This window comes from Zalophus californianus, chromosome 2 (assembly GCF_009762305.2).
Source record: "Zalophus californianus isolate mZalCal1 chromosome 2, mZalCal1.pri.v2, whole genome shotgun sequence".
NCBI classification, from domain to species: Eukaryota; Metazoa; Chordata; class Mammalia; order Carnivora; family Otariidae; genus Zalophus; species Zalophus californianus.
Window position 1 is genome coordinate 103,868,072 of NC_045596.1, and position 26,369 is coordinate 103,894,440.

General features: G+C 37.9%; 1 protein-coding gene across 1 annotated transcript in view; it reads left to right on the top strand.

Moving 5' to 3' along the window:
• Nucleotides 1–1,811: 1,811 nt before the first annotated feature.
• Nucleotides 1,812–26,369, top strand: part of FAT4 (FAT atypical cadherin 4) — a 173,686-nt gene continuing 149,128 nt past the window's right edge. Inside the window, exon 1 of the mRNA XM_027599231.2 lies at nt 1,812–8,305. Within this exon, the coding sequence (XP_027455032.1) occupies nt 3,131–8,305 (5,175 nt within the window). The 5' untranslated portion in view covers nt 1,812–3,130. The remainder of the gene's footprint in view (nt 8,306–26,369) is intronic.

Sequence of the window (26,369 nt, forward strand, 5' to 3'; positions counted from 1 at the left end):
AGTGAATGTTCTAACCTAAACAAAGGAATTGGTGAAAGCATTTATAGTATTCAGATTTCCATGTATTAGTCTCAGGTTACAGGCTGTCTACATCAGAGGACTTGAATTTGCTCTCTGCTCTATTGCTCTTAAACTTTTTTTTTTTACCTCAAATAAGGAAAGGCACTAGGAGATTCCCAAAGATCTTTTTTCTTTGTCACTATCCCTAGGCAAGAAGGAGGAATTAGCCTTGTAACCAGATCTTTTTAGTCTCTGCATTTAATTTTAGGCAAGAAAGCAGACAACTAAAGGTGTAAGGCTGACATAGAACAGCAGAGGGCAGTATTTACTCAAAGCTGAATCATGTCAGGGCTCAGAAAAAAATTTGGTGGGGTCACTGTGGCAGAAATGTATGACATATGCCCTATATTTGCATTCTTTGGCTTAAATTCGTATTTTCGAAATGGTTTCCCTTAAAGGGGAAAGAATACTCACCTGATTCCCAGTAACTTTTTTTTCTTTAGTGAAACAATGCATGCCACCGCAAAAATTAGCTACAGTAAATAGCAGAAGAATTAACCCGAGTGCAGTACGTGGCACGTGGGCATTTTAAAAAAAAATTTGATTTCATTTTATTTATTTCTATTTTTCTCGTATCTATCCTTTCCCGAGGTGAAAAACCAAACCAAACCAAACCAAACAACAACAACAACAAAACCGAAACACAACTTCATCAGGATTCCTTTGGCTACAAAACATCAAGGGGGAAATACTCCAACAGAGATCAAAATTCCAAACTTTGCAACAGGAAAAGATCTCCATCTTTCCAAAGGGCTATCATTGTTATTGCTGAAACTGTAAGATTTAGCTACTGGCACCTGGGATCCATTTGGGAAGGGAAACAAAACAAACACTGAGTTCCCTTGGCTTTTCCTATAGGAAGTCCAAAGTGCGATTGGTAGATTGGTACTGAGGCCTTGGTGCCCCTAGTCACCTGGAAGGGAGGGGAGGGGGCAAGTGCAGGTTTAGAGTTTGGCCCGCTCTGGACCTCAGGGAGCTCATTCTGTAGACAGAGGAGGAACGAGGACGATTTTGCGTGGCTTCTGTCGGGTCGCATTGTACAGCAGCTCTCTCCCCTCCCATCGAAAGAGAGGAGGCAGGAAATGGTTAAAGCAAATCTGCACTGTGCATTCCCAGACAGGCTTTGCTTAATCCTTCCTCCCCGCTCTAACAGACCCTCACCCCCCGCCTTTCTTTTATTTCTCTCGACCCCCTTACCCTGAGTTATTACTAGCATAACAACCTAACGGTCTTCCCTCAGACCCCGCCACTAAAGTTATTTATCTGCAAACCTGACCCCACCCCCATCTATCCTGCGGCAGCTTTTTGCTGTTATTGCTCTGACGCTGGCCAAGATCTGACCAAAAAGAAAGAAAAAAAAAGGAAAAAAAATCATCCCCCTTCAGCGCCTCCGACTCGCCGGGCTCCCACACCCGACCGCCTACAGTCCTCCGGGAGGCTGGAGTGATTAGCATCCTGAGAAGCCAGTCGGAGGCCCAAAGAGCCGGAGAGCGCTCGCGGTAGGAGTGCCAGGCGGGGCTGCCTCAGCTCCGGCCCAATGGGGCTGGGGCGAGGGAGGGGCAGTAGGTGACAGGACCGGGAGCTAGGGGGAGTCCGGGCGAACTAAAGTGCGGGGATCAATGAGCGGCGAGCAAAGTTTCTGAGTCCTGCTCCAGCTCGCGGTCTTCCCTCCCCCTCTGTGTTTCAGTGACGGTCGCTGTGTGTGCGTGTGCGTGTGTGTGTGTGTGCGTGCGCGCAGCGGGGAAGAGGCGGGGAGTGTGAGGGACCAGCCGGAGGTTGAGAGCTGCTCGCTGAGCTCCAGCTCCACAGCGGTACAACCTTCATCCTGGGCAGGCGAGAAGGAGAGCGCTGACAGGCGCCGTCCGGAGCTGCCGCGGGCGCCGCCACAGCCCAGCGCCGACTTCCCCGCCTCCACCGCCAACGGTGAAGGAGAAAGAGGGACCAACCACCCCCAGCCCCAAACAAAAAGGCTTGTGGATTACAAAGTGAAACTGACACGGGACAATAAAAGCAAAGATAACGGGGGCAGGGGCGAGGCGCACTGGAGTGGGCTTCTGACTGGGGCCGCTGGAGAACGATCCCCCTGGCATGGTGAGGGGAGGGTACTCCGGGACCGCGCGCTGTTCCTGCCCGACCCCTGCGAGGCCGAGAAGAAAGGGGGACGGACCTGCACTCGATTTGGATGTACAAATAATGAGTCGGCAGGCACCTCGGCAGAGGTAAAATACAAAAAACAAAAATGCTAAGGAGCACTGGATGTTCCCTGCGCGCGACCACCGGCTCGAAGCCGCAGCAGGGGCGGCGGCGGCGGCGGCTGGAGGAGAAGGGACGGAGCTGAGCGCTCCTAGGTACCGGAGCCCTAGCTCCAAAGCGAGCGCTTGGAACGCAATCGCTAGCTGCCAGCGCGCAGACGCCGGCGCCGGCGCCCGGGCCTCGGCGGCCACTTCTGCAGCCCTGTTGGAGGGGCCTTGCAGCCTTGTTATTGAGGAGTGAGGACTCGAGGAAATCCCTCGTCTCCAGCTTTTGGGAAAGGAATTCGATAATCTCCCGGTTCCCCACCGCCTCCTCCCCCGTGCGCAATTGTTCTCGCCACACATCTCTACCGACGTCTTTCTTCCCTCTTCACTTTCTTCGCCGTGGGTAAGTTCTAAAGTTTCTGAAGACAATTGTTTGCAATGATTCCTCATATACCTTAAACGCAGGCAACGCCTCTCCCAATCCACATCCACCCGGGCGAAAACGCTCAGACTCTCTGGATTCAAAAAACAAAGTGAAGGGGGGAAATGTAGGAGGTTTGAGAAACTTTTCTGGGAATTCATCAACGCACAGGAGTGTCCCGCGGAATGCCTTGCCGCTTTTCGTCAGGGCATCTCTCTTGTACTACAAGTCCAAATGGCTACCTGGAGCCTTTCTCTGACGCGATTTGCTTCTGCTGGGCTGGAGTTTCTTTGAAATAGCAGAGCTCTCAGAGCCATCGGCTGCACATTTGCTGGGGCTACTTCATCCCTGCTGTACTCTTTTTGCTTCACTCTTCCTTCTCTTTCTCACACCGTTCCAGGGAGCCAGGACCATGGACTTGGCAGCAGACAGGGCGCCTGGGCGCCCAAGGCTCCAGCTGCCCACTCTATCAGTATTTCAGCTCCTCCGAGTCTTTTGGCTGCTATCACAGCTGCCCGGGCCGGCCCCGGTCAGCGGGGCCGAGCAGCGCCAGGTGTTCCAAGTGCTGGAGGAGCAACCTCCTGGCACGCTGGTGGGCACCATCCAGACGCGCCCCGGCTTCACCTACCGGCTCAGCGAAAGCCACGCCCTGTTTGCCATAAACAGCAGCACCGGGGCCCTCTACACCACCGCCACCATCGACCGCGAGAGCTTGCCCAGCGACGTGATCAACCTGGTGGTCCTTTCCAGCTCTCCCACCTACCCCACGGAAGTGCGAGTGCTGGTGCGGGATCTCAATGACAACGCCCCGGTCTTCCCCGATCCCTCCATCGTGGTCACTTTCAAGGAGGACAGTAGCAGTGGGCGCCAAGTCATCTTGGATACGGCCACCGACTCGGATATCGGCTCCAATGGTGTGGACCATCGCTCTTACCGCATCATCCAGGGCAACGAGGCGGGTCGCTTCCGCTTGGACATCACCCTGAACCCGAGCGGCGAGGGTGCGTTTCTGCATCTGGTGTCCAAGGGCGGGCTGGACCGCGAGGTCACACCACAGTACCAGCTATTGGTGGAAGTGGAGGACAAGGGTGAGCCAAAGCGGCGGGGCTACCTTCAGGTAAACGTGACTGTGCAAGACATAAATGACAACCCCCCGGTTTTTGGCAGTTCCCACTACCAGGCGGGGGTGCCTGAGGACGCGGCGGTGGGCTCCAGCGTCCTCCAGGTGGCGGCGGCGGACGCGGACGAGGGCACAAATGCGGACATCCGCTATCGGCTGCAGGACGAGGGAACTCCCTTCCAAATGGACCCCGAAACGGGGCTTATCACGGTGCGCGAGCCCCTGGACTTCGAGGCCAGGCGCCAATACTCGCTTACCGTGCAGGCTATGGACCGAGGCGTGCCTTCCCTCACTGGGCGTGCCGAGGCTCTCATTCAGCTGCTAGATGTCAACGACAATGACCCCGTGGTGAAATTCCGCTACTTCCCGGCCACCTCGCGCTACGCCTCTGTAGATGAGAATGCTCAAGTGGGCACTGTGGTGGCTCTGCTCACCGTGACCGACGCAGACTCGCCCGCGGCCAACGGGAATATTTCTGTGCAGATTCTAGGGGGCAATGAGCAGCGCCACTTTGAGGTGCAGAGCAGCAAAGTGCCGAACCTGAGCCTCATCAAAGTGGCCAGCGCCCTAGACCGCGAGCGCATCCCTTCTTACAACCTCACAGTTTCGGTCTCTGATAACCACGGGGCGCCCCCTGGCGCAGCGGTCCAGGCGCGTTCTTCTGTGGCAAGCCTGGTGATTTTCGTAAATGACATCAATGACCACCCTCCTGTCTTTGCACAGCAAGTGTACAGAGTGAACCTGAGCGAGGAGGCGCCCCCGGGAAGCTATGTGAGTGGAGTGTCTGCCACTGATGGAGACTCTGGTCTCAATGCTAATCTGCGTTACAGCATCGTCTCTGGCAACCGACTAGGTTGGTTCCATATCAGCGAACACAGCGGCCTGGTGACCACTGGGGTTGCCGGGGGCTTGGACCGTGAACTGGCTTCCCAGATTGTACTGAATATCAGTGCTCGGGACCAGGGGGTTCACCCCAAGTTTTCCTATGCCCAGCTTGTAGTAACTCTCCTGGATGTGAATGATGAAAAGCCAGTATTTAGCCAGCCAGAAGGGTATGATGTGTCCGTGGTTGAGAATGCCCCAACAGGGACAGAACTACTGGTGCTCAGGGCAACTGATAGAGACCTGGGTGACAATGGGACAGTGCGCTTCTCCCTGCAAGAAGCTGAGACTGACCAGAGATCCTTCCGGCTAGATCCTGTGTCTGGGAGGTTGAGTATTATTGCCTCCTTGGACAGAGAGGAGCAAGCTTTCTACTCCCTATTGGTTCTGGCCACAGATCTGGGCTCCCCTCCCCAGTCATCAATGGTTCGCATAAATGTGAGTCTCCTGGATGTGAATGACAACAGTCCTGTATTTTACCCAATCCAATACTTTGCTCATATTCAGGAAAATGAGCCTGGAGGAAGTTACATCACTACGGTATCTGCCACTGACCCAGACTTGGGTCTCAATGGAACTATCAAATATAGTATATCAGCTGGGGACAGGTCTCGGTTTCAAGTCAATGCTCAAAGTGGGGTTATTTCTACCAGAATGGCCCTAGACAGAGAAGAAAAAACAGCTTACCAGTTGCAAATAGTGGCTACTGATGGTGGCAATTTACAGTCTCCCAACCAGGCAATAGTAACCATCACTGTATTGGACACTCAAGACAACCCACCTGTATTCAGCCAGGCTGCCTACAGCTTCGTGGTATTTGAGAATGTGGCTCTGGGATATCATGTGGGTAGTGTGTCTGCATCCACCATGGATCTCAATTCCAACATCAGTTATCTCATTACCACTGGGGATCAGAAAGGTATGTTTGCTATCAACCAGGTCACTGGGCACCTTACCACAGCAAGTGTGATTGACAGAGAAGAGCAATCCTTTTATCAGCTGAAAGTAGTGGCCAGTGGGGGCACAGTGACTGGAGACACTATGGTTAACATAACGGTTAAGGATTTGAATGACAACTCTCCCCATTTCCTTCAGGCAGTAGAGAGCGTAAACGTGGTGGAGAATTGGCAGGCAGGTCACAGCATTTTCCAAGCCAAAGCTGTGGACCCTGATGAAGGTGTCAATGGCATGGTACTCTATAGCCTGAAGCAAAACTCCAAGAACCTGTTTACTATCAATGAAAAGAATGGTAATATTAGTCTGCTAGGGCCCCTGGATGTTCATGCTGGTTCCTACCAAATAGAGATCTTGGCATCTGATATGGGTGTTCCACAGCTCTCCTCTAGTTTCATCTTAACAGTTTATGTTCATGATGTAAATGACAACCCACCAGTGTTTGATCAACTTTCTTATGAGGTCACCCTTTCTGAGTCAGAACCTGTGAATTCTCGATTCTTTAAAGTGCAAGCTTTTGATAAGGATTCAGGAGCAAATGGTGAAATTGCATACAGCATTGCTGAAGGAAATACAGGGGATGCTTTTGGCATATTCCCAGATGGTCAATTGTATATAAAAAGTGAACTGGACCGTGAACTTCAAGATAGATATGTTTTACTGGTTGTTGCTTCTGACAGAGCAGTGGAGCCCCTTAGTGCTACTGTGAATGTTACTGTCATTTTAGAAGATGTAAATGATAACAGACCTCTTTTTAACAGTACCAATTACACATTTTATTTTGAAGAGGAGCAGAGAGCTGGGTCATTTGTGGGCAAAGTAAATGCTATAGATAAAGACTTTGGGCCAAATGGAGAAGTAAGGTATTCTTTTGAAATGGTGCAGCCAGATTTTGAGTTGCATGCTATTAGTGGGGAAATTAGAAATACTCGTCAGTTTGACAGGGAGTCTCTTATGAGGCAGAGGGGGACTGCAGTGTTTAGCTTTACAGTCATTGCAACAGATCAGGGGCTCCCTCAGCCTCTCAAGGATCAGGCCACAGTGCATGTTTACATGAAGGATATAAATGATAATGCTCCCAAATTTTTAAAAGACTTTTACCAAGCCACCATATCAGAGTCAGCAGCCAACCTGACACAAGTTTTAAGAGTATCTGCCTCAGATGTTGATGAAGGTAATAATGGACTTATTCATTATTCTGTAATGAAAGGAAATGAAGAAAGACAGTTTGCTATAGACAGTACCTCCGGCCAGGTGACACTAATTGGCAAATTAGACTATGAAGCAACACCTGCCTATTCCCTTGTAATTCAAGCAGTGGATTCAGGTGCAGTCTCCCTCAACTCAACCTGTACCTTGAATATTGATATTTTAGATGAAAATGACAATACCCCTTCTTTCCCTAAATCAACACTATTTGTTGATGTTTTGGAAAACATGAGAATTGGTGAACTCGTGTCCTCTGTTACTGCAACCGATTCAGATTCAGGTGACAATGCTGATTTACATTATAGTATTACTGGAACTAACAACCATGGAACTTTTAGCATTAGCCCAAACACTGGGAGTATTTTTCTTGCCAAAAAATTGGACTTTGAGACACAGTCTTTGTACAAATTAAATATAACAGCAAAAGACCAAGGAAGGCCTCCTCGTTCATCTACAATGTCAGTGGTTATACATGTGAGGGACTTTAATGACAACCCTCCTAGCTTTCCTCCTGGGGATATTTTCAAGTCTATTGTTGAGAACATTCCCATTGGAACGTCTGTCATTTCAGTGACTGCACATGACCCTGATGCAGACATTAACGGGCAACTATCCTATACAATCATTCAACAGATGCCCAGGGGCAACCACTTTGGCATAGATGAAGTCAAAGGCACTATATATACTAATGCTGAAATAGATCGGGAATTTGCCAATCTCTTTGAGTTAACTGTAAAAGCCAATGATCAAGCTGTGCCTATAGAAACGAGACGCTATGCTTTGAAAAACGTGACCATTTTGGTCACAGACCTCAATGACAACGTTCCAATGTTTATATCACAAAATGCCCTTGCTGCAGACCCTTCGGCTGTGATTGGTTCTGTTCTGACAACGATAATGGCTGCAGACCCAGATGAAGGGGCTAACGGAGAAGTGGAGTATGAGATCATCAATGGGGACACAGACACCTTCATTGTGGATCGTTATAGTGGAGACTTGAGAGTGGCTTCAGCTCTGGTGCCTTCACAGCTGATCTATAACCTCATAGTTTCAGCAACAGACCTTGGCCCTGAAAGGAGGAAATCAACCACTGAACTGACCATCATTCTTCAGGGCCTTGATGGACCTGTTTTTACTCAACCCAAATATATAACTATTTTGAAGGAAGGTGAACCCATCGGTACCAATGTAATATCCATAGAAGCAGCTAGCCCTAGAGGATCTGAAGCCCCCGTGGAGTATTATATTGTTTCAGTTCGTTGTGAAGAAAAAACAGTTGGACGCCTCTTTACTATTGGACGACAAACTGGAGTAATTCAGACTGCAGCCATTCTGGACCGGGAACAAGGAGCATGTCTTTACTTGGTGGATGTGTATGCCATAGAGAAATCAACCGCTTTTCCCAGAACGCAGAGAGCAGAGGTAATGATTTTGTAGTCATTTATGAATTATTTGTTGATGTGCTTTTTAGAAAGATTGTTTTCTTGTATTTACTTTCTATGGTTATTTACCTTCATTGTTTATTGTTAATATTACTGACAGGCGCATATAAAATGTTTTGTCACATAAAAGAACAAGAATCATATAAAACTGAGCTTTCATCCTGGTCAAAACCAAATGGCGAACAGCTTATATGCTTCACCTCATAGCAATCGTATGTATAAGGCCAGGGAGAAATCTAGCCATTTCAGAAGTGGAAAAAAAAATCCATTTATCTAAGCTGAATCAGCACACTAACTGGACACTCCTCAGTAAAGAAGTCTGCTAGAGAATGAGCAATTTCAGACTTAAGTTTCTGTTCCCAAACGAAGAGCTTTGGTAGAAATCAGCATTGGAGCATAGCTTTCTGGGGGAGTGGCAAGACAGCGCAGCCTGGCAGTTTACATCAGGACAGTATTAACTTTCACATCCTCAGCAGTCTTGGCAGTTTCTTTATAGACAGTGACTAATTTTAATGTGCTGAGCCAAGTTTGGGGAGATTCCTGATTTCATCTGCTTTCACATTTGAGGCACTATCTTCTGACTTAGGGTAATCCTTTCTCTTCCCTCTTGAATGAAAGCATGTAATGTGCTGTGAATTATCAGAGATTAGAGGGTGCTGCTCGATACAAATCTCTGTTCAGGGCTATGGTATAGGCACATGTCGTTCTGTCTGCTGATGGGTAAGAAATTAGGGTTTCTAGCATATGCCTAAAGAATTCCAAACTTGGCCTTCCCTGGGGTGTATTTTAGGCTCCTACCTCTGTGTATTATTGATTTGTATTTTCATTAAACAACTTCCAGTATTGTTATGATAATCAACTAGAAATCACATAGCTATACTCTGGAAAGCTCTTGTTCTCTGTTTTCTAAGTTCCTTCTCTCCCTCCCCCACCCCTCAAAGACATTCTAGTGTCACTCAGCCAAAAACACAAAATATCAAATGTGGTTTGTGATACTTGGCGGTAACCCAGACACAATATACTAGTGAAATTGAGGCTTATGTATTTGTTTTCTTGCTTTCTTTGTTTGCGGGGGGGGGGGGTGTAAGTGAAGGGTGAGGGGTTTTCTTCATTTAAAATGTTCATTTATTATTATTATCTTTTTGAATCCTTTGTGATTTTTTTATAATAGCTTGCTGTATCTATTCTTCAGATAGAGCAGTATATTCATGGCCTAGAGGGTATTAGAGATATAATTAGAGATATATTCTTTATAGAGATATAATTCTTAGAGATATAATTCTAACTGGAATTTTATCTTATATACATAGCCCTGAAGGGGCTTCTAACCCAAATGTCCTCTTTTATCTAATTAGCTTTTTAGAGATCTTAACATGGGTCTTATATGTTAAGCTATTTGGTTTAACTTAGGCCATGATTTACATATAATTTTATATTGATTTCAGGTTATGCCTCACATTAACCGACCCCCTATTTCTACCTTCATTCTCTGGGATTATTTATTAGATAGAGAGATTTAATTAGTTAGAAAACTGAAATATTTATTGAAGATAGGCAATTAAGTCTTTCTAGACTTTAGATGAATTTGTTAAACAGTAAAACAAATTATGTTATTGGTTGTTGTTGTTTGGTTCAATGTATTACATTTTATTAGAACAACATGGAGAATGAGAATAAATGCCCATTGGTATCATTAGATTTATTTTGTCTTGCTGTTTACTCATTAAATATGCAAAGATAGGCTTGGCTTAAATTTATTAAATAGTGCTATCTCTGCAATAGGCATGAGGATTAAAAAGTAATAATTATAAGTCATTTTTTTGGCAATAAGGGATAGTATGTCTGTTACTTTTTAAACATCAAATAACACCAATATAAAAAGTTGTTCATATTTACTGCACCCTATTTATCTAAAAATCTGGGGATAATTCATTATGATGATTTTTTTGTAAGAAAAAAAAAACTGTGAGGGTATTTTCTGTGAACTAAAGTGCTGAAATTGTAAACCAAGTTTGAGTTTCCAAGCTCCAACCACTCCTATAATTAAAAGCAAATGTGTTTCTCCAAAGAATATTGAAAGCAGTAGTTGGGAGCTAGAATTTCATATTATTATTGGTTGTATTTTTCAAGTATATACAATAAAGTTCTTTTTTCCTTCTGCTCAAACAATTAATTTACTGATAGTGCAAAAATAAGTTATGTTACCTCTGATTGTCAGAGGTGATTTCTCAGTTGTTTGTTTTCAAGTGCAAACATTGCTCCAATACATTTTTTTTTTTTAATTATTCGTGTGCACTGATAGAGCTCTGGGGTGCTTACTCAGGTTTCTGGCTAGAGTCATAGCTTATCACATTCCATGGGCAAGCATAGGGTCAGTGGGCAAAAGAGAAATGATTTAATCTGCAGTCTTTTTCAAGCTCTGACACTTGTGGAAAGGCCTGAGGACTGTGGCTCTGATATTGCTCATTCCAGAGATCTGTCCAGTTGTACACCTTAACTGACCCTACTTATCATATGTAAACCTTTGGCACGAATAGGAATTTTTCAAGGATGGCTTCTGAGTTGCAGACACAAGGTTTATTATAGTTTTGTGTCTTAGTATTCTTGGATGAATCTTGATTATGTTAGAACAGCTCATATAAAGTTTGTACCATTTTTCTAGGTTCAAGAAAAAATAGGGATGTAGTACTTCAATAGACATTTCTTTTTTAATATGTGTTGTATAGAAACATGCAATTTAGGGACTTGGTTGTACCTCAACAAAGCCAGAAGTTTCGTTTCATTGATCTTTATTATCTCAGAGTCTAGTATATACCTGAGGTATAGTAGTGCTTAGTACATGTTTGTTAAATGAGATGATAGAAGAGTGAAGACCAGAGTATGTTTTATTTGCCTCAGGAATAACTCAACAGAGAGAAGCTGGGGGGATGAAGGAAATTAGTAAACCTGATCTTGATCATGAATTGAACTAAGGACATAAAGACATGCCAATTATCTCTGTTGTACAAGTGAATTGAGAATTGTCAGAAAACTAAAAGAGGAAACTAAAAGAGGAAAGAGAACCTGAGGTGGGTGGTCTTACATGGAACTTAGGGTTTAAATGGAAGGACATACTGTATATGTGTCCAGTTGACAGTTCTCAAATTTGTTGGTCTTAGTACCCCTGTATGCTCTTAGAAATTGTTAAGGACTTCAAAGAGTTTTGGTTAGGTGTGTCTTATCTATCGAAATTTATCATTTTGAACATTAAAACTGAGAAAAAATTTAAATATTTATTCTTTGTTTACATATAATTTTATATTGATTTCAGGTTATGCCTCACATTAACTGACCTCCTATTTCTACCTTCATTCTCTGGGATTATTTATTAGATAGAGAGATTTAATTAGTTAGAAAACTGAAATCATATTAACACTCTGGAGATCAAAAGAATCATTAAAATCATATTAAAATGATATGGCATTTTAAAAATCATATTAAACACATATTTTAATTTAATAAAAAACTTTATTTTCCCAAACTTAAAAAAATAATGGAAAGAGAGACATTATTTTATATTTTCATAAATCCCTTTAATATTTGGCTTAAGAGAACACAGCTGGATTCTCAAATCTTCTCATGCGTTCCATTGCAATAAATTATTTCAGTTAAAGTATATGAACAGAATCCATCCTCACTCAGATCAATGAAGTTGGATCAGGGAGACATACTTTGGTATTCTTTTAAGATAATTGTCAATTTTCTTTTGATACTACACCAGAACTCCACAAGTGGCACTTTCTTAAAATTTACTTGCAATGTGGAATTTCAAATCCTATCAGTGAACTTTGTGACATAAAAATAGACTGATCTATCTTGCATTTTGGATGGATCTTTTATTACCTATTCATGACTTAGAAATATCAGGAACTGATCATTTGGAAAATATTGTTATAAGTGCTAAGAATCTTATCAAAAAGCTCTTTAAATATATATTGACTCTCAACTTTATGGCAATGGTTAGGAGTTTTTCAAAATTTGAGTTTTTTACTCAAAATCTCAAATTTTATTATCAGTAACATGTATTATTGTTTTCCTTCAAGTGTCAGGTCCCTTTTGTTCATTTGCTAACAAACAAGTGTCTGCCACATACTCAAGTCTAAAAAATATAGTTTCCCTGCCAGTTGTTTTTTCAAATAAAAACCGTATTCCATAAGTAGCAGCTAATTTAGCTTGCAGTTCAATCACGTGCATGCTTTTCTTTGGGACAACTATAGTCCTTAGGTACAGATTAGTGGTTTATGTCCATTGTACTGTTTGCCACACAAAATATTGAAAAAAACATTGAGATTTAAGGGCCTAGATTTTATAAATTTAATAATTTTGCTATTTCTTCAAAAGATTTTCTTCAGTTTTTAAGTGAAACTGGCATTTTATTTTTACTGTGAGTGCCTAGCAGTGAAGAATACAATTACTGCTAGGATACTTGAGAGCTACTGCTAGTATACCTGGGAGCTATTTTGGAAAAGTACCACTTTAATTTGTGCTAAGGCATCAGCAGTTTACCCGTCATTGCTTTTGCACTTCTAGTGTACATGTCAATACAGAAGAAAAGGCAAGCAATGGTGTGCATTATTATGAAGATAGTTTTGACTTCTAAGGCATCTTTAATGGGTCCCTGGTATGCCTTGAGCCCCATGTTGCACTGAGGAGAACCACTGGTCTAGGTAATGAGATTTTTGCATTTCAGTTTAAGAAAAGCCACTAGAAATAGTCTATTAGAAGTGTGTATAGAATATTAGGTGCACAGACTATGACATTAACAGGAATGAGTTTTAGCAATTGGGTAATAAATTAATATATTTTCACAGTGAATGGCATCAAGATTTCTAAGAGAAATAATGGGACATTTGTAAGATTAGTGCTAAATACCAAGTTTAGAAATGATTGTCTTCTAGACGGTTTAGAATCAGAGTTAGTGAACCTTAATTAAATGTCTGTATATCTTGTGTCTCATCCCTCACAGGCAAAAAATAAACAACAGAACTGGGTAAATAACAATAATAATAATAATAATGACAACATATATCAATTATTGCTATGTTCAGTCATTGAGTTAAGTGCTAAGTGCTTTGAGATTTTACCATTTGATGCTCATAACACTGTTAATATCATTCCCACTTCATAGCTATGGAAATAGTCTCAGAAAAGTTAAATGATTTGCTTAAATTCAGGTAGATAGAAAGGAAAATCACATCCAGACTTGCATACGTCCATTATTCATATTCATACCTACTATTCTAGAAAGCCAGGGCAATCTGTGGTTTCAGTTAAGAGAAGGGCCCTTTACTCTGTGGATATGCGTATATATGTATGCTTTTAATAATCTTGTTTTCAGGCCCTTATTTATTGTTAAGAAATCTTTGAAAAGTAGCATTATATATTGTCTGAACTAAGGGAAATATGGTTTTTGCTTGACTCAATCCTGGCCATCAGCAGATGCTGTACATTTTTATGGGTCAGTTAGTGGTGGTAGCAGTCCCAAATTGCGACATGTGGAAGTGTTTCTGGAGCCTGGAGGAAGGGTCAGAATACAAGAGAGGGGAGCTGGAGACAAATGAAGAGCACAGGTTTGGTAATGCCTCTTCTAATCCATAGAACTGTACAATTTGGAAGTAGTTGCTATAATTTATGAAGGTGGAGAATCCATTTTTAGATTAACAGATGATAAATCTTACTCTCCTAAAGAATATGATGAAATTGGAGTAGATGGCGTATGAAGATTATATTAAAAGAGGGGAAATATTTTGTTGATTTTTCTTCTTTTGATCTCGAGTGTTCTTTTTAAAAAGCAACCTGTGATTATTTTCTGATTTTATTTTTTTCTTATTGATATATGTCTAAATTTATTCAACAAAATGTTGTGATTAAATTTTCAAGACATATACAAATGTGTATTACAAACAGCAATATTGATGGCCAGTTAAGCTCATGCTCCATATTTATATATGGCTTGAGTATGCTTGATTTGGTCTCTCTGTTTTGGTAACAGATTTCCATGGACATAATTTATCTTCTGATTAATTTATTCTTTCTTTTTTTCCCTTGCCTTTATTAAAACACTGATCATTTTAATTCCTTATTGTTCCAATAGATTTTGAGGCAACTACTATAGGATTATTTTGGAAAAGTATATATGTACTTAGCATTTTGTGGAATCAGTTCTTCATTGTATTGTTTACAGCTTGCACTTTGTCATCATTGCAGTGAAAAACTGCCTAGTAACCTCATTAGTTTTGAGGGACTGTTGAATCAGTGACTATAAAGGATTCCACAGGCCTGAAGGTGGGTCCTCTATTCCAAGATTTAATAAATCTGAAGTTCAGCTCTATATAATACCCATGAAAGTAGGTAGTATTCAGAATTAGGAGCATGTGAGTAAAAATAGGAAAAGAATAACTGGCAAATAATTTGGGCCAAGATGAATTTAGAAGTACTTTAAAGTACCTTAGATACAAAATGTGGTAAATACTTTTTAATGTTTTCAGGCTTTAAGCAGTCTGTGACAACAGTGGCCAATTTTAGTAGACTAAATAAGGAGGAGAGTGTATAAGGAATGGAGACAAGTAAAAACAATTCTATTAGACAAGTATTTTTTTAATAAAATACACATATGCAATATATTATATATTAACATATATAATATCATATATTAGCATATATGCAACTATTATACAAAGACTGATTTTCCCTGGTGTTAAGATCTGAGATAAAATGGGACAGTAAAATCATGGAGAAGAAACATAATCTAATTGGCAGATAATTTATATGTGGTAATCAAGAATTGACTATAGGTCCATAGTCTTTTTCAGTTTCCAGACATATATCCATATTTAAGAAACAATCAGTGAGTAAAAACCAAATTTTAAGGAACATTAAGAAACATTGAGGAAATGTTGATGGACATTGACAAACCCTGCTGGACAACTGACAGCTGGGAACCATGGGGTTGTTACTGATTATTTATTTCAGATTATTTGATATTTTTCTGAAATATTTTGTCATTTACAGATATATGTAAAGTGCTTACATTATGTCAGACAGTGGTAAGCACTGGGCATTGTCTTGCTTTCACAATACTCTTGGAGGTATAACAACATCTCATTATTCAACAAATGACAATACTGAGGCTAGTGGAGGTTAAGTTTACGGAGCTGGTTTACAGTGAAAGCAGGATTTGAACCCAGCAGGCTGACTCCACAGTATGTACTTTTAATCCTCACACAGCACTGACTAACTCTATGTACTGTAAGAATGGTGGATACTTTCTGTAGTCTCATAGGCATACAATTTTTACTGTGTAAAATTTGTTTTCATAGTTTGATATTTCTTCATGCTGGTGACTGAAGAAATACAGGGTAAATTTAAATTTAGGTAATGACCTAGTAGTAGGTCATTAGCTACCTATTAATCTTTATTTAGGTTGGGCTTGAATGAATGGACCTACAATTTGTAAGTTCCACATTTTGATTTGTTAAACTTGAGGTGGGAATACATTTCCATTCTTCCAGTTACTGCCTCACTTATTTTCTTCCCTTTTTGGCAAAATTCCTTGAAAAAGTTGCTTATACATGCTTTCTTTCATTATCTTTTAAACTCATCTCATCGGGCTTAACTTCTGCCACTCCAATGAAAATTGCTCTTACCAAGACCACCATGATAGCCACATTTCTACGTCCAACGGTTGGTTCTCAGTGCTCATTGTATACATACTTCTAAGTCATCATACCGTGGATTTTTAATCCTATTTTTCGGACCAATTCCATCTCAGCCTCCTTTACCAGTTTCTCTCCATGTCCTTAAATTCTTAAATGTTGTAATGTCCATGGAATCAATTTTTGAAAACTCTTCTCTTTTCATTGCACACTTATTTTCTTGAGGATCTCAATCAACCTTATGATTTTAAAAAACATATATACATTGATGACTCCAAAATTTTGTTTCTACACTATGTATTTCTCCTTAAATCCCATATTTATATAACCAATCACTTACTCATTATGTTTAATTAGTTTCTTAATATTTTAAATTAACATTTCCAAATCTGAGCTTCTGTTATCCTCTCCAATAAAAATCTATTTCACCCCTAGCCATCTCCTCAATTGATGGCAATTCCAATCTTTAATTGTTCAAAAAGGTAAAAAATCTTGGAATCATCTTTGACTCCTTACTACCCTACATACAATCTATTTAGCTAATCTTGGATATCTTAAAACTATATCCAGAAACTGGATCATTTCTCATCACTTCTACCATTACTTTCTTGATCTAAGACACTGCCATCCTTTCTTTAGATTATTGAAGACATTTTCTTACTGATTTCCAACATCTTTTCCTACTATTCTCTTCCCTTGCTTGTCTGCTTTACCCATACTGGTGTCATGCTAGGAACACACCTGCCTTGGAGCCTTTCCTCCTGGCCCTTCCTTCTGCATAGAACACTCTTTCCTGTATATACCTATTTGGATAATTTTCTCCCATTTGGATAAGTCCCTTCCTTCAAGTATTTGCTCATATCTAACATTCTAATGGAAAAATAATCTTCCTTCACTAACATCACTGTAGCCACCTTCTCATCCTGCCTGATCGCTATTTCCCTGCTGTAGTTTTTCATATTCCTCTTCCATAGGATTTACCAGTCTCCTGAACCAGCCTCTTCTTATCTCCCAAATGCTAAATGTTGGGATACCCCTGGAATCAGTTCTTGAAATTCCTCCCTTTCTAATCTACACTATTCTGTTGAGGAGCTCAATCAAGCTCATGAATTTTGAGTATCTATCTATCTATCTATCTGTCTATCTATCTATCTATCTATCATCTATCTATCATCTATCTATATCATCTACTATACATGTATAAGTATGTGTCTGATATAATTTACTGATCTATAATTTTGATTATGGTTTACCTTTCTCCCACTAGATCACCCTATGTGACCAGCTCTTGTCAGTTACTTTTCTGACTTTTTTCCTTCCTGGCTCTCCTTACTGAGCTTGCTCAGCAACCACAGTGAGGGCTCCAGGCCCCAGCCTTAGGTTCTCCTGCCTCTGAGTCTTTGTGCTAGCTGCTTTTTCTCTCTTTCCTTCTTTTTGTTTCTCCTTAGACTCTATCATCACCCAACATAACACATATGTTACTTCTTTATTTTGTTTACGATATGTCTTCTCTCTAAAATATATGTTCCATGAGGGAAAGGTTTTCATCTGTTTATTACTGCTGTATTCCCAGTACCTACAATAGGGCTGGCTCAATTCAGACATTCAGTAAATCTTTGATAAACTAAGGAATTACTGTTGAACACATTGCAAATAAACTGCTTAAATGCTAGGAACTCAGTCAGTGATGCATGCTGAAGTAAAGGAGTCATTTTTCATATTTCAAGCCAAGCTATGGAGCTTCTTCTGAAATTAGTGAAGCTAGCTAACTGGCAAGGACTGATTTTCCTGGATAAAATGACAGTGGCTGTATGACTTGACTGGCTAAGAGCCTTGTAACCCAATATTCAGAAATTGTTAGTGTCTGAAGTTCAGTGAGATCAACTAATGCTTATTTTATTGATATTTTTGTGAAGTAGAACATTTTTGAATATATATCACAATGTAGCTACACTATTACCATGTCTTCTCATTTTCTTGGAACTTATCTAATTTTGCTTTAGAGGGCAACTCTTAACTTATCAAAACGATGCTCTTAAGCAAAAAAAGGAATACATAGACACTTTTTAAAAAATTAGTACTTTCAATATTAATAAATTTAGGTACTGTTATTCTTTTTTTTTCAAATTTACCATCCTTGATCAACATCTGACATCAGCAATATTAGTAAATTTTGATTAATAAAATACACCAGAGAAAATATTGCTTAATAACTCATCCTGACTGAGGTTTAGTTGGCAGAATGTATGGTTTTGATTTGGAAGAATCTCAATTCAAATGTCGTCACAGCTACTCTCATTTTCCTCATCTGTAAAATTTGAATGACAATACTCATTTCACTCTCATTTCCCTTATTGCAAGGGGGGAAAAAAGGTACTCAGTGAAGTTTTTAAATTTCCTCCTCTTTTCTCCAAGGTACAGACATGCACAGAACTATTAACATTAAAAAAATACTCTGTTTCTAAAGTGTTTTGGAGCACTATCCTTCCTTTTTCTTGGTTTCCCTAACAAGTCTGTAAGGAGGTAAGTCAGGTGTTCTCTTCATTTTAAGGAAAAGGCACAGAGAATTTCATGATTTGTGTGTGGTCACAGATCTAGACTACATCTGGGTTTTTCTGACGTGGGTCAACATGTTTGACATTAAGCTACATGGTCCAGTCTGTGGTTAAATTAATGCTATTTACCCATCCACCATTTTATTGTTGTTGACATAATTCAATAATAGTTGTAGTGCCTTAAGTGAAGTAATTTATTAATCCAGAAAGCTTGTTGAGAAGCTTAGTTGCTTATGACACATTAAAATATTAGATTGTTCATTGTCTATTTCATTCTGAAGCCTTATCTTTGATTCAGTTGGGGAATGTTCATCTCTCCATTTTTCAGTGATGGTAGTGAAATACCACTACCATGAAATTGTGTGTTTATTTGTGAACTTATTTTGGAAATTTTTTTTTATCAACTACCTAATGTAGTTCTCTTAACTGAAGTCAAATTGTCTTCATCAAATGAAGGTTAAACTATTTTTTCTTCAAAACTACTTTGATTTTTATGAGACATATAAATTCTGGTAACTTCTTAAGTGAGAGTTTTCTAATTCATAGTTTAAACATTTCCCTGAAAAGAAAAATGTTTTGCTACTTAGAGAATTTGAAAATAAGCATATACCCAGAGACAATGGGCTTCCCTCCTGCTTGGTGTAGTGTTCTATAGTATATAACTGTTTGTTCTTTGGTCAAAATAACTACAGTTTGTATTTATGTATATATCCACTTCATTCTACAATGGATTTGAAATAGGTTACAATAAAAGAAAAAATAATTTAATGAATCTCTGGGAAGTAAAAATAAGTGATTGCTAAAAAATAATTCTGGAATATATAAGATATGTGTACAGAAATGTATAACTTAGATAGTCAGCTGAGTTTATGTTTAGCTTTCTACAGGCCAAATCAAACAGAGAAATGAGATCAGGTATATAAGTCATAGTGTTCTAGGACTAAACAAACACATACATGTGTAAGAGTGTTAACAAAAAATATATACATTTTTCTAAAACTAGGGACCTAAGAGGATTTGTCTCACAGATGCTCAAAAAGTGATCTTTTTTTTTAAGAGATGATTTTTTTAAAATGGTACCCTCACTAGTACAATGACAGATTTTCGACATCTCTTTATTGTGCTATCTTTTACTATGGGTTTATGGCAAATTGTAAAAGTGTGATTCTGACAAATTATTTACTTATGGATCAGAAGAGATTCCCTATTGGTAAAGTGCTTATGTTTGGCTTTATTTCATGTGATGAGTTAATATTTTATAGCCACACAAAGAACATTCCTATTGGGGTTTTCACATTAACACATCTGCAGCACATCACAGGGAAAACCTGACTTATAAGGGTTTTCAGTACAATTTTAGCTTAATTTATGAGGAGATTGGTATTTTTAAAGGCAAAATTGGTTAATTTAAGGCAATCGTTTAAAACACTTGGCACAAATCTAGCAATCTGTTTCTTAGATTGTGTCTGTTTTAGAAACAGACTCAGAGTTACTAAATGTTACTGAATTGATTGTATTGCTTTATTGTAGCATTTTTCCTTAGCAATAGCCACATGTCCCTTAATTGCTACAAAAATTTAATTCATCCTCTATCTTTTAAGATGGTACATTAAATTCTCCACTAAGAAGATTAAAATACTAATTCACGTGTATGACTAAGTGGGACAGAACTGCTCATATTGCAATGCCAACTGAATATTTTATTACTTTGCATAATAAAATAGGAAAAGTTATTTGTTTATCCATTGAGGTTGTAATTGGTTACAAGTAAATAATGAATCCTTAGTATTTGAAGTCCAGAGCCTGGCAGATTTAGACCACCACTTGACCTCTGACTTTCTGGAAAATTAAGGAAGTGGGAGTAAAAATTTTCTTTATAGGACAAGATGGTTCAGGATGGGAGGGACAACACAGCTTGCCAAAAATTTGGGTCAAACTGAACACAGATGGCTATAACTGATAGAGGTGTCTATTATTGTATTTTCTTCTCAGCACTTTTCTTTGTGTCAGTGTGTTTATACTGAGATGAATATTTTGTTGCTCAGCAACCACGAGAAAATACATCCAGAGAATCCATTTTTGTTAAAAAAAAAAAAAAGGTTGTGGTAGATATTAGATAGTGGAGGATGGGGCAGTATTTCCAGGAGATTCTCCAGGAGGGAAGTGTTTGTTACACACGTCTAAAATTAAATAAATCACATTGTACATTTTACTTCTTAGCTTGTCTCTACCTTCTACCTCAAATATTATTTGAAAACAATGGCCTAAGTAAATGCATTGTTTTAGTCAATAGTATGTTATAATGCACAGGGTAAACATTTGAAGAAGTAAAACTATAATTTATTAAATTTCACTTTCATAACTTTAATTTTTTTCTATTTTTCTTTTCAAACTTTCATTAAGGGATTTAATGTGCACTTCACTTTCTGAAGGAATTTTATGTTATTCTTAATATTTGAGTGCAGTTGTGCATGCATGGTTAAACACTAAAATAAACAAATTTGGGAGTCAGAATAATTTTGTTCAAATCTTGGCTTTACCCTTTTGTGCTGTGTGACCTTGAAGCAGAGGCTAAACTTCTCTGAGCCACATTACCTTCATCTGTTAAAGGCAGGGAATTCTAACCACTTATCCTTTTTTTATTTTTTTAATAGTATTTTTTTATTATGTTATGTTAATCACCATACATTACATCATTAGTTTTTGATGTAGTGTTCCATGATTCATTGTTTGTGTATAATACCCAGTGCTCCGTTCAGTACGTGCCCTCTTTAATACCCATCACCAGGCTAACCCATCCCCCCACCCCCTCCCCTCTAGAACCCTCAGTTTGTTTCTCAGAGTCTATAGTCTAACCACTTATCTTATTACGTGTTGTGACAAAAATGTCCAGTACACATAGCAGTGTAGATTTTCTTAAAAGACTGTTTGGTTTACTTTTATTGATGCTACATTCAGTTACTCCTTGTGTGGTCCAGAAGGCAATGATTAAAAAAAAAAAAAAAAGGTAAACAACTACTGATATGTAAATAGCTACTGTTTATGCAGGAATTGGGATGGATTTCTAATGATACCACACAGAAAGGAAACAAAACCAAACTTGTAAGTTCTATTTCCAAGTTTTAGGAAAATTATTAAAGAAACATTAAAAATGACCTCTGTGGTAATTTTCTTCATGATAATATATCAGGTTGAAAAGTAATTTTTAAGTGACAGTGACTACTGAGCTGAAAGACATAACTAAGGAAAGAAAGATTATTAACTAAGATGGGAGAGATATAGTTTTCAAAATATCGAGTTTGCTCATGATTTAAGTAAATTGCAGGATTCTTTTAAAAATTTAAATATAATACAAAGCCAGATAAGCATTATCCAATTCATACACCATGTTCTGATAAAAGTATCAAATAGTAAAGTCATTTTCTCAATATTTGGAACTTCTTAAAGCAACTCTGTGAAATAGATTGCACAAAAGAGGACACTGATGCTTTGATACCTATTTCACAGAGCTGCTTTGAAAAGTAATATAAATAAATGTACAGGATATTCCCCCCAAATAAGTATTAGGTCACCTTTTTCATTTACATAGCTGGTAATTTTGTCTTTTAGTAGCCAAGATATCAAGGATATAACATCGAGAACTGCATAAATGACACCTCATCTTTTCATTCCTGCCTTTAAATGAGAACAAGTTTGAGAGCTTTCTTGTTTTTTCCCAGTAGAGAATTCAACCTAGTTAGGATTTCCAGTTTTCTTCTAAGATGGAAGGTGGACATAGAAACAGAAGAGATATTATTTTTTTTCCTGGCCATTTGTCCAGATGTATATGTCTGCCTTGCTAAATCTTTTTCTGCACATTGTCACTTAGGCACTAACCAAGGACTTCTAAATCAGGACTTTGTTCTTACGTTTTTAAAAGTTTTTATTTAAATTCCAGCTAGTTAACATACAGTATAATATTAGCTTCAGGTGTACAATATAGTGATTCAACACTTCTGTATATCACATGGTGCTCATCACAGCAAGTGCACTCCTTAATCTCCATTCCCTATTTCACCCATCCCCCTGCCCACCTCCCCTGTGATAACCATCAGTGTGTTCTCTGTATTTAAGAGTCTGTTTCTTGGTTAGGACCTTGTTCTTATTTTTTATTGTAAACAATTTATTTGCCTTTGTATTGCCTTCCCATTCTTAACTTTCATCCCAGTGTTCAATATGCCAGACATCCTATTCAGTACTAGAGATTCAAATTTGCCTTTTCCAGATGCATGCTTTCAAGAGACAACAGTATAATAGGTAGACAAACATCATATAAACCATTATCAGAAAATGTAGAAAACTGCTATGATGAAAAATATCTTACAGTTAATTGTAGTAATTGGTTCCATGCAATTGAGATTATTTATCCTACTTAACCATTTAGTTTTTGTACTTCATAAGGGGTTGTCTGCATATTTTAAGCTATTTGAAGTAAAATTATTTTCATGCTCCATATTCTGAGAAAACATCTGTGAAACAATACCTACCTTTATTATTTTCCCATTTTTAAAAAATATTTGATATATCACTATGTAACTAAATGGAGTTTGAGTTAAAGTATGCCCACCATTGGGCTCATCCCAGAAATACTGTAGTGTACCTGGTCTCAGGCTGCTTCTCAGTCCTAATGTGTGTCCCCTTCCTCACAGTTTGGACACAGGTCCATTCTGTGCTGCTACCATCTCTTCCCTTAAGAGCTACCTGTGCCCTAAGATGCCTCCGCACATGTTTACATTTGATGACATATTTGCTCAGGAATTATGTTTAATCATCTGTCTTCAACATTATTTCCTTCTCTGGTAGTGGTTATTAAGCAAATAACAGCATGGTTATTAACTAATAATTATTGAACAACAATAGCAACTACCCCTAAAACAATGTGAATTATTTATTAAGAAAAGATGGCTATTCATGCCTTTTAATTCAAATCTCAAAATAATTCTGTGAAATAGATGCTGTTATTGTCATTTTACAGATGAGAAAACTCAGGCTTAGGAAGGACAAATTTGCTCACTTTGGGCCATACAATTAGAAAGACAGGGAGCAGGGATTGGAACCCAGGCATTAACTCCAAAACTCATCCCTGCCAATAGCAGAATTCAACTGAAGTTGCTGACAAAGATATCAGTTTGGGAACTTAAAAAAAAAAGTCATCAATATTTTCACTGTACATGGCATATTATTTGCAAATTATATATATATGTGTATATATATATATAATAACATGGATGCTTTTTAAGATATCACTTTAAGTCTTTTTGGAATGAGTCATAAATTAAAAAATGTAGATACAGGATTTAGTAAATAATTCTGGAAAATATTTTTAAAAATATCACTGGTATCACTGACTCATACAAAATACGGGAATATATAAAAACATTATTTCCTTCAACATAGATTTCAAGAACTTTTATTGTTTCTATTTGGAAATATTGAACTGAAGCAAAATTTAATCTTTTAAAAATATTAAATTTCATATGGTGATGTCTTTTAGTTTGATTAGTTCTCAAAACTTAATGCACATCAGAATCCCTTATATGGATAATTATTTGAAATGTAGATTATTTTTCAGAAGATTAAAGAAAGATCCTTGGAACCTGCCTTTTTTTTTTTTTTAGTCCCACAGTGATTCTGATGCAAATGAACACAGACCTCATTGTAAGACACCATTATTCTTTACTAGGTTAGGTTTTATACAAGCAATTAATCACACTTTTGCAAATTTGGAAATTTGTATTTTGTATTGTTATTGTATTGTTATTGTATTGATTTTTGTGTTCTTAATTTTTAGGGCTCCTTTATATTTCAGACTGCTAACAAACACAAATTTTGTATACAAAATTTGTATTTTGTATACAAAAAAAATTTTTTGTATACAAGTTCCGACTTGTATAATTGTAAGCGTTTTAATTTTATGTATATGCTCCCTTATCTAAAAGCATTTATATTTACAAATAAGAGTATTTTTACGTACAGCAATCAAGATACAATCAGTAGCTATACATGCAACATTCTATATGTAACAGAGTAAGAGAACACTTGAAAAAAATTGTAATTTCACTTAATTGAAACATGTGCCCAGCCATCTGGAACACTTCTGCATAATATAGAGACATTTGGCATTTTAAAGAAAGGATTTTGAATTAAACCAGAAATCTTTTGTGTCTTCCAAAGACATTGATTTATTGAGACTATGTGTGGCTTTCCCTCATATATAAAAGATTAATGATTTCCTAAATGCCCTTTCATTCTTTCATTTTATAAAATGAATATGTACAGTTAAGCAAAATGACATCTTTGAGGTTCTATGAATAAAGATGACAAGAAATGTTCCAAAGTATTTTGTTTGAAAAATTCATCACATGATAACAAAATATAGTTTTTCCCAAAATAAAAAATGATCTTGGCATTATTGAATGATGGTTGAATGAATGAATGAATGAATGAATGAATGAAATAGATGAATATCTTAATATTACATGAGTGATTTATATGAAGCACATTAAAGAGTACTATAAAATCATTCTACCCTGTGATCTATAAACTTCTTAATTTTCAGCATGGTGACTGATGTTGATAAACTTAAAGCATCAAGCAGATCTTACCAGTGTCAAGTAATTTAATTTATATAAAGATGTTTTTGAGAGTAAAGTTTTTTTAAGCTCAAATAATTTTAAATCTCATAATTCAAGTATTAGAAGAATAGCTTTTATGTTATCAAATATGAAATTGTTGTTATATAGCTTTTTGTATTCAAAATTTTATATTATTTTTTAATTTTTATTGAGATTCTATAACTGAAGTTATACATTTATTATTTATGTTAAAATAAGTGTCTGAGTCCCTTCTTCAGCGGTCTGTTTTAATATAAAATGTTCATGTGGAATGGTTACCGGAGAGGTAGATTTTTGTTATTTCTTGTCCAGGACACACACAAATCTTCATAGTCAAGTAAATTAAAAGATTTTATATAATTACATATATAAGATTGAGCAAAAGGGTTATATCAACAAAAATAGGAAAATAAATTTTAGGACCCCCAAAGAAACCCTGAAAACTCACTTGAACATGAATAAATTTAATCAATTAACTCTTTATTGACTGATCAGAACTCTGTTTCACTGACTGACATTTATATATTCTGAATAAAAAAAACACATATAAAAAGAAATGCCTAATTATGTGTGCATAAAGCATGTCTTATGGTGTCTGAAAGTGTTAACAAGTAGTTTATCCTATGAAAGGGATTCACTAAGTTTACCAATAATTATAACTGTAGTGATTTGAGATTTTATAGTTACTTGATTAATCATTTTAAAAGAAAGCTATGTGAAAATTGCTGAGTTATCTCTTTCACTATATGTTTGCATGAGGAACACATTGACTTAGTAGAAAAATTAATAACTAAATTATTTTTAAAGTAAATAACTAAAATTACTTTTATATTTTACGGGTTCTTACCTAAAGTAAATGCATTCTAAGGGCAAACTTCTAATCAAAATAATATTCAGGCAATTTATTAAATTATTACATGATATATTTTATTTAGTTTTATAGTGTGTTTTGGATTCTAATGTAAATATATCTAAATTAAAAAACAAACTAAAAATAGCATTTTTAATATTGAGAGCATGAGGTATGTTATATACATTTAAAAAAGAGTATTTTGGTTAGCATATGACTTTTTCTTTAATGTGCAAAAGGTTTCTCCTACTTTTTTTTTCCATATTAAAAAATTCAGATTTTTGTGTTCTTA